We start from the raw sequence: 11,950 nt of genomic DNA, 5'->3' as shown, positions 1-11,950 counted from the left end.
GCCATGTGGCATAAGCGTAAGGGCTAAATGACATGACATGCACTAAAGAACGGCCATTACCCCAGGGTGTCTGACCCCCAGCAGATGCTCAACTGCTCCCCATTCTTATGCCTTAAACAAGACGACCCTCACTAACTACCGCCTCTTTTTTAGCAGCCTCGCTCTTGTATCCTTGAGCATGTAGATGCATTTCACAGCAGTGAGAAATTCTCAGAGGATCATCAAAGGACTCAAGCGGCTGGTGTGACATTCACCTCTGCTCAGGAGGCCACAGCGGAGCGGGCACTCCCATTATCGTGATGGGCTGCACCCACCAGTTATCTCGAGTCTACACCTTGCACCCCCAGGTGTTCCTTCATCCATCATTGGCCATTGTCTGGTATCCACTCCCCCTTCCCCCACCACCTCCTGCCCCACGACTCCTTGTTAATAAGCCAGTTTGTTCACATCCTGAAAACTATCTGATTCTGGCCCCTTTTATCCCAAACACCATCCATCCATCAGCTGCTTGCTCCACACGCTTGGTTAGGAAAATGGGAATGGGGGAGGGAGACAAATCATAGATAAAACTTCTTAGCTGCTATCTCTAAAGAAATAGAATGGATAAATAGATCTGTCAGGGATGTATCATGGCACGGGACAGCAAAATCTATTTGTTAAAAACAGGTTAGGATGGGAGGATTTATCTCATATTTTAAACTGTTAATATAGAAGGGAAACATATTTTCCTTTATCTCTCCCAGGGGGTTGGGGAAAATCCCCAGGCCATGAATAAGGAATTTTAACTTGATTTGATGGACTTCTCTTCACTGGGGAGGCAGAGGTGGGCTCTCCATTGACTTTGTATAGAAACCGGGCTCTGCCGTCCTCCGATGCACTAATAAGTTTGCAGGATCCAAGAATCCGGGTTAGTGGCTTTCCAGAATGTTCTCTCTTACAAGTTCCTGCATGCAAGACACAAAGCCCAGCATTGAATGGAGAAAGAGAGAGAGAGAGAAAGAGAAACAACCAACATCAACAAGAAAGCTCAAAGGTACCTAGCACTATGCTAGGTGCAGGGGCTCCAAAGGTAAACAGGAGCCCCTGCCTTCCCTTTGGGAAGTCCCTGCGGGGGAGACAGACAAGCAAGTGGTAGTGTTAGTGCATGGAAAACAGCCACAGGCAGGTGTAGTACCCCATGAGATGGGAAATCATGCAAAGTGTCGGGGTTGGCTTTCTGGACAAAAGCACAGCTACCTGTATCCTGAAGAGAACAGGTAAGAAGCTGGAAAGGGGGGAGCCAGGGGTGGGGGTGAGAGGTGCTTCAGGGAGTAACATGCGCAAGCCCTGGAGGGGACAAAGGGCCTGAGCTATATGGGACATTCAACTGGAAATAGTTCTTCATTCTACAGATATTTACTGAGCCCCCTGCTAAGGACAAGTCAGTTCTGGGATGACGTCATGGAAAGGCTTGTGTTGTGTATGGAAGCAGGCATACTAGTCAGTTTGGGTTTCTATATTAATATATATATATATATATATATATATATATATATATATATATATATATACCAGTTGGCTTGAACAACACAGTTCTGGAGGGTGGAGTCCAAGCTCCAGGTGGTGGCCAATCCCGTGTCTGGCGATGTTGCTTTTCCTGAGAGCAGATGGCCGTTTTCCTGTTGTGTCCTCATGTGGCAGATCGCAGTGAGGAAATGGGTTCTGCCGTGTCTCTTCTTATAAGGAGACTATTTCACCATGACCTAATCACCTCCCAGAAGTCACATCTGCTAGTACCCATCAGAGTTAGGATTTCAACATATGAACTTTGGGAGAACACATACAGTCCATAATACACACCCAGAAAAAGAAATCTATAATCTCAGGTAGTGATGGTTGTTGTGCAAGAAAAATTAGGTCAGGGTGAGCTTTTGACATAGGGCAGACAGAGAAGAGAGGTGATATTTGAACAGAGACTTGAATAGAATGAGGAAGGTCATGTAGGGGGCAAGTATTTCAAGCAGAGAGACAGCAGGTTCAAAGGCCCTGAGGTAGGGCAGGGCCTGGCTTGTGTGAGGCACAGCCCAAAGGCCTGCATGACTGTCATAGAGGGCTTTGTCCATCACATCAGGGACAGTAATTGCTTTATATAGTGGGCCTATGGAGCCCAAGAGAAAAAGATGGAATGGGTACATTGGCCTCAGATCAGAAAGTTGTGAATCCAATTTGAAATGCTGTGCCTTTATAACAATAGTTGTGGGGAATTCAACCCCTCCCTCCGACTGTACCCCAAAAGCACCCCAAGGTAAATGGAGAGGGGGCTGGAAAGTGCTATGGGGATCTCCCCCAAACCTAGCACTGGAAAGGCCAAGTGACTGTTGTGGTTTAGAGGAGGTGTCCCCCAAAAGCTCATGTGTGAGACAATGCAGGAAGGTTTGGAGGAGAATTGCCTGAGTCACAGCCTTTACCTAATCAGTGACTTCATCCCTGATGGGTCTAACTGAGTGGTAACTGGAGGCAGGGGGGTGTGGCTGGAGGAAGGGGTTCACTGGGGGCGTGGCTATGGGGTATATATTTGTGTCTGGAGAGTGGAGTGTCTCTCTCCGCTTCCTGATTATCAGGTGACCTGCTTCCCTCTGCCACACTCTTCCGCCATGATGTCCTGCCTCACCTTGAACCCCGAGGAATGGAGACGACTGTCTATGGATTGAGACCTCTGAAACCATGAGCCCCCAAATAAACTTTTCCTCCTCTACAATTGCCCGGGTCAGGTCCTTTAGTCACAGCAGTGAAAAAGGTTGAGGACAACAGTGACATCCCCAGCCTGGTGAGGACCAGCACCAGCACCCAAGGAGCACGTGCAGAAACTGCCCCAGCCTATGTCATGGTGAGGGCTTTGCACGGGGCCATTGCCCCTGTGTCATTGTGCCCCTGTGTCTTGTGCTGCCTTTCTGACTCTTGCTGGCTTCCAAGACTCTGCAGGGTGCCCCCCCCCCTCCTCCAGACTCTTTCTGCTCCCCTGGCTGGGCTGTCTCCCACAGCCCCCTGGGCTTGCTGGCCCGGAAACCATCACCATGGTTCACAGATCTCTTCTCCCAGGCTCTGCATCTTTCCAGGTCTGCGACCATATATGACTTCTCTGAACCTCTGCCACCTGGCATGGAGCTGGCATTAGAGGTCACCAGAAGATCAGTGGCCCGATTCCACAGTGGAGGGGCAGCAACGGCGTAAATTTTCTTTGTGAGAGAGAAGCGCCCTCTGCTAATTCCCATCCCACCCCTTCCTCTCCACGGCAGCGCTCTGCCACGGCTCCTTTCTGCAGCGCGTGCTGGCTTTTGAAGCCTTCCCTTTCTCTCTGTCCATTTTCCTCACCCTAAAGGCACATCGTTCAGGAGAGATTCATTGAGTGCTGAGCTCTTTAGATCTTCCTCTCTCTCAAGGAAAAAAAAAAAGAAGAAGAAGAAGAAGAAAGCTCTTCTTATTGCTTTTCTCTCTGTCATTAATTTACTTTTCAAAAGACACCTTGTCAAGCTGAAGATTATATCTTTAAACCTTGTGTTTACACCCACTACCTAGAAACCCTGAGATTACAGAGCTCCTTAAAGGACCCAGGCAGAATGTGCTGAGAGCATTTTATGCTTTTTGCTTTGTGGGAGCAAATAATTCCTGAAGAAGGGAAGGCGCTGATCTGGTAAAGGGATGCAACCTTTGAAATGGCCACAGCTGCTGTATTTTAATTTCTAGAACTTCTGGGGATAGGCCTCCTCAGAGCAGTGGGACAGAGGCTGGCCTCGGTTCTAGGACTCAGAGGACAGGCAGATGGCATTGCCTAGCTAGTGGTTTGGGCTCACACTTGATCCAGATAGTTGCTTAAACCCGAAATTTCTCCAAATGCACCCAGATTACTACCCTGGTCTCCTCGGGAGCCTCCTTGTCTCTCATTTCTCCCCTTTATCATGTATCCCAGGTGATCCTTCAGATCCCTCCACAGGCAGCCAACACAGGAGAGAGAGAAGGGCTGGGTGAAGCGTGGGATCCATGGAACACGGCCAATCCACAGCCCTCCAGCCCTGTGACGCTTGACCCAACCATGCTGCCATCCAGTTTCCTTAGCTGTAAAATAGATCTCACAGGACAAACCTGTGAGATAAGACTAGATAAAATAGCACAGATTTTTTTAAAAATCATTTTTCTGTACTAGGGATGTATAGAAAAATGTACCTCTAAGCTATGTCTCCAGTCCTTTTGATTTTTTTTTTTTTTTTTGAGACAGGGTCTTGCTAAGTACCCAAAGCTGGCCTCAAACTTGTGAGCCTCCCGCCTCAGCCTCCAAAGTTGCCAAATGAACATTTCTGTTCCTGCCATTCTGCTCATCACACACGCGATATGAGGCCTTCTCCACTCTCATGTGTTTTCAACCTTGGCTGCACTTGGAATTGCCTGGGGGAGCTTTTAAAATTCCTGATGTCTGGTTGCCACCTCCAGTGATTTGGATCTAATTAGTCTGGGGTGCAGCATCTGGACATCAGAGTTTATAAAACTCCCCAATAGGTTCTACTGTGCAACCCAGGTTGAAACCACTGTTTCCAGATCAAGATTGAATGTCCTCTGTAAATTACCCACTTGGCCTGGCATATCTGGCCCCGGTCACTTTCCAGTATGTAACTGCCACTCCCTGGTAAATAATGAATGTAAATTATTATTAATGTAAATTAATTGTGAGGATAAAAAAGTAAATTAATGACAGAATAGAAATCAGTAAGGAATTCGTCTTTGTTTTTCCTCCTTTCAGATAAAAGATCTAAGTTTATTTAGAAATAACTTCTAAACCATATTCTTTAATTAATAATGGTGATGATAATTTGCTGTGTGACAGGCATTGTGATAAGTGTTTTATGTACTTTGTTTTATTTTCTTGAACTATCTTTTCTATTCTCACACACACAAACACACACGGACATGCACACACACACACACACACATTCACACACACACACAATAATCTGTCTCCCTGTCAAACTTTGTCTTGTGCTGAATTTCTAACTCAAAGATCACCTCCCTAATTACTGAATTCAAATATCCTTCAAGGTCTGGGTTAAACTCATGCCATCCATAACTTACACACCAAGGGACACATAAGTCTGTCTCCCTCCTGGCCACCTGCAGCATTTATGTTATGTGCCACATATTTGGGTATTAACTCGGTAGTTGATTCCCTGTGGGCTCTAAACTCTACTTGCTTCATGTATGCAGTCGGTCCTCCATACTCAAGAGTTCCTCATCTGTGGTTTCAACCAACCTGGGAAGGAGAATGGGTCAGGACTGTGATGGTTGTGTCTGACTAAACATGTACAGACATTTTTTCCTGCTATTATTCTCTAAACAATACGGTGTAACAACTATGAACACAGTATTTATAATGTAGTAGGTGTTACAAGTAAGCCAGAGATGATTTAAAGTATACAGAAGGATATGCCCAGCTTATATGCAAATACTTTGACATTTTATATAAGAGACTTGAGCATCCATAGATTTTTGGTATCTATGGGAGGTCCTGGAACTGATCCTCTATAGCTTCCAAGGGACAACTGTAAATAAATATATTACTACCCTAATAAGATTGTGGACTATAGAAAGCTATGAAGCACCAATACATATGCCAGTCTACACACCTAGTACCCAAGAACCTACTGTACATTAGGAATGTAGATTTGGCCTTCAGGGATATAATAGCTTGGATTTTGAATGTTCCTCTAAAGTTTGTGTGTTGAAAGCATGGTCCACAATGCAACAAAGTTCAAAGGTGGCACTTTTAGGCAATGATCAGTTCATAAGGGCTTTGACCTCATCCGTACGTTAATCCATTGATGGCCAAAAGAATTACTGGAGGTGGAACCTAATTGGCAAGAGTAGGTCCCCGGAAGCATGCCCTAGGTTTATCTTGTCCTTGGGTGCTTTTCTTCCTCCTCCTCCCTGTCTTCCTCCTCCTCTTCCTCCCTCTCTCCCTCTCCCTCCCCTCTCCCACTCCCTCTCCCTCTCTCCCTGCTCCCCTTCCCACCAGCTGCTGTGAGTCCAGCAGCTTTCCTCGGCTTCACCATTCCACCAAGATGATTGCACCTCAGAGCTGGCCAACCATGGACTGAACCTCTGAAACCATGAACCACAATATATCTTTCCCTCTTCAAGTTATTTTTGTCTGGTATTTTGGTGACAGCAAAAACAAGCTGACTCACACAAGTGACACAAAATCTGGTACAGAAAACTAATAGAAAAACAAAAAATTCAGTGTCACACAGCATGCCCTCTACCTGAGGCATGGCTAGAGTGCTGTGGGACACTAAGAGGGGCTGGTGTGATCGACTCTCCCAGCGATGGGTCAGGGAAGACAAGTTGACAGTCCCTGGTTGGACTTTCCAAATGAGATTGACTAGAAGATTGGGCAGTACAGATCTCATCTCTGAAATGGCCCTTGGATCCATTCATTTGCTGACTAGTTCCCTGCTGTATTCAAGGCCCAGCCCTGGCCTCTGGGAATTCAGTGCTATACAAAACAAACCTGCTTCCTCCCTCAAGTTTACCATCTCTTGGGGGAACAAAAAAGATCATAAATAGTCACAGGAGGTATGGGACTGATTATATGTGCTCTGGTCAGAATGTCTATGTCCCCTCAAGTTTATATATTGGAGTCCAAACCCCAACGGTGTTGGTCTTATTAGGATGTGGGACTTTGGTGGGAGGGTGATTGATTGGATCATGAAGGTGGAATTCTCATGAAAGAGGCCCTAGAGAATCGGTAGTCCCCTCTGCCATGTGGAAGCCCACAGCAAAAAGATGGTCATGGCTAAACCAGAAAGTGGGCCATTCCCCAGACACTGGATCTGCTGACAACTTGATCTTGGACTTCCAGCATCCAGAATTGTGAGAAAGAAATTTCTGGTGTTTATAAGCCACCCCTTGTATTGTTACAGGGGCCTGAATAGGCAAGGACAGAAAAACCATGCTGCAAAGGGGAGGTGCTGCGGTAGCAAATATCTACAACAGAGAAGCAGTTTTAGAACTGGGTAGTGGGTGGGGGCCGGAAGAATTTGTGGGTTCTTGCTAGAAAAGCCCACGATGCCACGAATGATCAAAGAAAACGGATCTGTGTTGATCTGCATTTTCTCTCAGCTGAAAGAAAATTGGATCCAGTAGCCAGTGCCAGTGGCCCCTCTGCAGCATCCAGCCCATGCCCCCCAGCTCAGCAGGCCTGGGTCTGCACTTCCCGCCCTGGGCATGAGGCGCCTCCGTTCTGGGGTGCAGGGTTGTTGCACTCTCTCCTCCTTTCCTGGGTGCCTGCTCTGCACACAGACCAGGAGCTCCAGCAGCTCCAGCGACCATCAGCTTTGGCTCCTGCAGAGAAAATTTCCCAGGAGAGGAAGAGGTTAGCCTGGGGGAAGCAACTGGCTGAAATGTACAGAGGGAGGGCCATCCTGTCACCCTGGAGTAGTCTGCAGTCCCTCAGTGGGGAAATGCCTTGGGGTAGCCAACCAAGACCTCTGTGCTCACTGCCTCACACTTAATTTGAAACTCAGGACAGAGTGAGAAGAGGCCGCTGGGAGCCCATCTCATAAAATTAGAATCTGCAATTCCATGGAAGATGGATAGTGGAGGGAGGCCGGAGGCAAGCTCCTCTGGAAGGAGGACAGCAAGACACTGGAGGTTGTGGCGAGCAGGGATACTGCCCAGCTGGGAATTCAGAGCAAAAGGTTGGCTAGACACCTCTCCTGAGCAGATGGCTGGGCTTTCGTATGAAGTTTTCCAAATCAACTCCCCACAGACTCTGATAATGGGGACACGGTGGGCAACAGATTCTCTGCATAGGACATCAGAATACATGCACTGACTGTGGAATGTCTGAAAATCCAGCACCTAGGATCCAGTCCCAGGGGCTGATTTCCTAACAGCATCTCTATGCCCTTGGGCAACCCTTTTCTTCTCCAAGGCTGTTTAAATTCTATAACAGAGAAGGATGGACTAATCTATTTTTTTCATTATTATTTTTTCATCACTACTTTTATTCCTAAATGAAATCTTCCACGGACCCCAACATTCAAGTCAGATGAAAAGAGAACTGTTCTGTTTGAAGCTGGGGTGTTTAGCAGGCTCACCCTCCTCCTCTGGGGCAGCTCTGAGGACCCCAAGCCTCCTCAGATCCCAGTGTGAGTATCATTGGATTAGATTAACTCCATGTCCCTTCCAGCTCTGTAATTATGCTCCCTGATGGGGCAGCCACAGCAGAATTCTCTGTCTCTGTTTCTCCCATATCTGTGACTTTGTTCCCAGAGGCAATGTTTTGCTGGGAAGACTCCTAGGGACTCTAATGGGTCTCCATGGTGGTTCATGGACTCCCCAGCCTTAGATTCCCTTGCCAATGTATTCTCTGTCAGGCTGAAAGTTCAGCTCAGTAGTCCTAAGGCCACCTGACATCCATACCCTGCTTGGAAAAAAGTTAATGAAGTACCTGTAACCTACTGTATGTGACAGGAACAGATATAGAAAGACTGGGGCTTCAAATGCTTCCTTTGTCCCCAACCCTACCCAGGTCACAAGCATCATGCTAATTCCATATGTATGACTCGGAGATTCCAGGAGTGGAAGAGACCCTGAGACCATCTCACCCTACCATCCACTGGATGAATGAATCCCTTCTAGAACTTTCTGACAAGTGGACAGCCTTCTCCCTCTCTTACTACACATATAGCACAGTGTGTCTGGAAGAAAGTTGATCCTCATTTAAACCAAAATCCCTTTGCTCTAATTTCTCTTCATTAATCCTACAACTTCATCTCGGTAGCCACACAAAACAAGTCTCCTCCCTTCCCACATGGTCATTCGCAGGGGGACTTGTCCCTCCTGAGTCTTCTCCATGCTCTTCCTCTTAGGACACAGGTTTGAATCTTCCAAATTCCCTCAGTTGCCCACTTTGCTTGGCCAATGTCTGATAAAGCAGGCACCAAGAGCAAAGCTCCTGGGACTTCAAAGAAGCATCTCATTCCAGCTCTTTACTTCTATTAACCTAGCCCTTTGCTTTGGGGACATCTGTTGGTATTGAATGCTTGGTCCATTTTCTTCACATGGCTGTGGAGCCACACACCCCACCACCACCCCATCCACCCTGTCCTTCAACAATTTGTTTTATGGACCAGAGTATCTTAGATTTACCCACAGACTTCCTTTACATGCTCTTCCTTACAGCAGCCAAATGAGATTGATTTCTACATTGCTTTGGCAGCCCATGTGTTTTGCTATCATTCTGTGCACCATAGAAAAACAGTTTTGTGTTCCTGGAAAGTTGGAAGCTTAGGTAGTGGGACATGCATTGAGATTCTTGGAGCTCAAAGGAATGAAGATTGGAAAGTTAAGTGTCAGAATGTAGTGCAATAGCTGGGATTCATATCTGGGTCCTCACGCTTCATCTTCACAGCACGAAGTTTTAACTCTTCCTGGTGTCCACTGGTTCATGCTGCATCCTATACATTGAAACCTACCTGCCCCGATCTCGTTTTGGGTCTTGACTCCAGGCTAGTTTAGGAATGCAATGACAACACTTATCCCTTGTAGGGGTTGAATTGTGTTCCTGAAAAAGACATGTTCAAGTCCAAATCCCCATTCCTTGTGAACGTAACCTTGTTTGGAAATAGGGTCTTTGCAGGTGAAATCAAGTGAGGATGAGGTCATACTGGATTGGGGTAGGCGCTAATCCAATGACTTGTATGCTTATAAGAAAACAGACACAAAGGGAAGAATGTCATGTAAAGATGGAGGCAGAATTTTGAGTGACGCATCTACAAATCAAGGGACCCAAGGATTGCCAACAACGCTGGAAGCCAGGAGAGAGGCACAGAGCACAGGCTGCTCAGAGTCCACAACCAGTCTGGCAAAGCACCTGAAGTCTGCACTTCCAGCTTCCAGAAGGCTGAGACAACAGAGAGTCTTGATGGCAGGGAGAAGGCACAAGAGCCATTAAACATGGGGTCAGGAATGGGGCAATAGTGTGTGGGTTCCCAGGTTGGCGGATACAGAGAAGACATAGAAAGGAGGGGCCAGAAATTTGCAGGTAAATGGATGGTGTTGGAGAAGATAGTGCTAAGTGAAGTTAGCCAATCCCCAAAAAACCAAATGCCAAATGTTTTCTCTGATATAAGGAGGCTGACTCATAGTGGGGTAGGGAGGGGGAGCATGGAGGGTTAGATAAACTCTAGATAGGGCAGAGGGGGTGGAGGGGAAGGGAGGGGACATGGGGTTTGAAATGATGTGGAATGTGATGGACGTCATCATCTAAAGGACATGTAAGAAGACACGAATTGATGTCAACATACTTTAAATAACCAGAGATATGAAAAATGGTGCTGTATACATGAAGTGAGAATTGTAATGCATTCCGCTGTTATTTATATTTTTAAAAAATCAATTAAAAAAAAAAGAAAGAAAGGAGGGGCCAGGAACCCTAAGGTCCCTTCTGCACTGGCCTCTTTGAGCTGGGCCAGGCCAACACCTAGTGGGATACAAGGTTCTTACCCTCTAGCTCCATCCGCTCACAGGCAGGGCCCTGGCGACCCAGGCCACACTGACATCGGCAGCTGGTGCCCTCCAGGATGGGCTCCCCGTTGTTGTAGCAGGGCCCACAGCGGCAGGCGTTGAATTCCAAAAGGTACTGGTCCAGGGCCTGGCGCAGGTTCCGGCGTTTGGTCTCCAGAGGCCCCAGGTTTGTGTGGCGCAGCACCTCGTAGATGGGCTGCATCTGCAGGCACAGAAAGAACAAGGGCCTCTGCCTGGAATCCAGGAGCCCCCAAACCAGCTGCCACTCCTTGGGTAGGCCTGCTGCATGCTGGGCACAAAGGCAGATACCTAACTTGATCCTACCACCTTGGACCCAGCAGCCACACCATGAATTGGCACTAAACACCTCAGATGGCAGATAAGAAAATGGAGGCTCAGAATGTTCAAGTGAGTCACTCAGGATCACACAGCTGTGAAGTGCAAGAGCCTCTCTGTACATGGACTTGCTTACCTCTGAAACCTGTGCTCTCCCAGGCCCAGAGTCAAAGGGGCCCTAGACATCACTTGTGCCAATGCATCTGCCTCCTCCAGAACTTTCAGGAAAGAGGAAGCATATAATGCATTTGTCTGTGTTTTGGGGCATATTTTTGGTTTTTACCATCACCCTTCAATATGGGTCTCAATAAAGGTAGTTGTATTCCTATTGCTGAGCAATCCCCTAATGAGGTAAGCATAGTAGCGGGTGGGTAGGGACCATTCGAGGGCATTTGAGGCTACCCACTCCAGGTAGGACTCCGGGGTTTCTCAGGCCGGGCACTACTCCTGCATTCAGTTGGAGAGTTCCTTATTGGTGGAAGTGAGCTGTCCTGTGTATTGCAGGGTATTTAGTAGCATCCCTGGTCTCTGCACTAGATGCCAGCAACATCCTTGCAGTCATGATCAAAACCGTCTCATGGGCATTCCCAAATGTCCCCTCATGGCAAAATTGCCTTTGGCTGAGACGCAGTAGACGTGGTTGAAAAAGCACTGAACCTGGAGCCAGAAAACCCAGCTTCAGATCCAGGCCTGCTGTTTCCAGCTGTGAGATCTTTGGCACGCGTCACACTGAGCCTCCCTCCCCCCGTTGGCAAAGTGAGAAGAGGCGTCCCACCCTCCAGGTTCCCTGTGAGAGTGGTGGGAGGTGACACAAGGAAAGCTCTGTCACACAGGGAAGGCTGAAAAAACCAGGCTCCCTTCCCAGGTGCCTGGCTGAGGGCTCCTCACCTCCTCTCTCTTGAGTCTGCTCCTCTGAACATAAAATGGGCATTGCACTTATTTCCTAGAACTTTTATAACCTAAAGAAGAAATGAGTGTAAGAGTCTACTGTAAGGGGGAAGAATAATATAAAATCCCATTTTATATTAAACAAAATTAATATTTTAAATTAATATCA

General features: G+C 47.3%; 1 protein-coding gene across 1 annotated transcript in view; it reads right to left on the bottom strand.

Annotated features, from left to right (window-relative positions):
• Window positions 1-7,022: 7,022 nt before the first annotated feature.
• The window catches only part of C8a (complement C8 alpha chain), a 65,561-nt gene continuing 60,633 nt past the window's right edge, over window positions 7,023-11,950 (bottom strand). The window contains exons 10-11 of the mRNA XM_026382554.2: window positions 10,537-10,759; window positions 7,023-7,368 (exon numbers count right to left, since the gene is read on the bottom strand). Coding sequence (XP_026238339.2) covers window positions 7,217-7,368; window positions 10,537-10,759 — 375 coding nt within the window. The 3' untranslated portion in view covers window positions 7,023-7,216. The remainder of the gene's footprint in view (window positions 7,369-10,536; window positions 10,760-11,950) is intronic.

This window comes from Urocitellus parryii, chromosome 11, assembly GCF_045843805.1.
Source record: "Urocitellus parryii isolate mUroPar1 chromosome 11, mUroPar1.hap1, whole genome shotgun sequence".
Lineage (NCBI taxonomy): Eukaryota > Metazoa > Chordata > Mammalia > Rodentia > Sciuridae > Urocitellus > Urocitellus parryii.
This window is presented reverse-complemented; position numbering and strand designations above follow the sequence as displayed.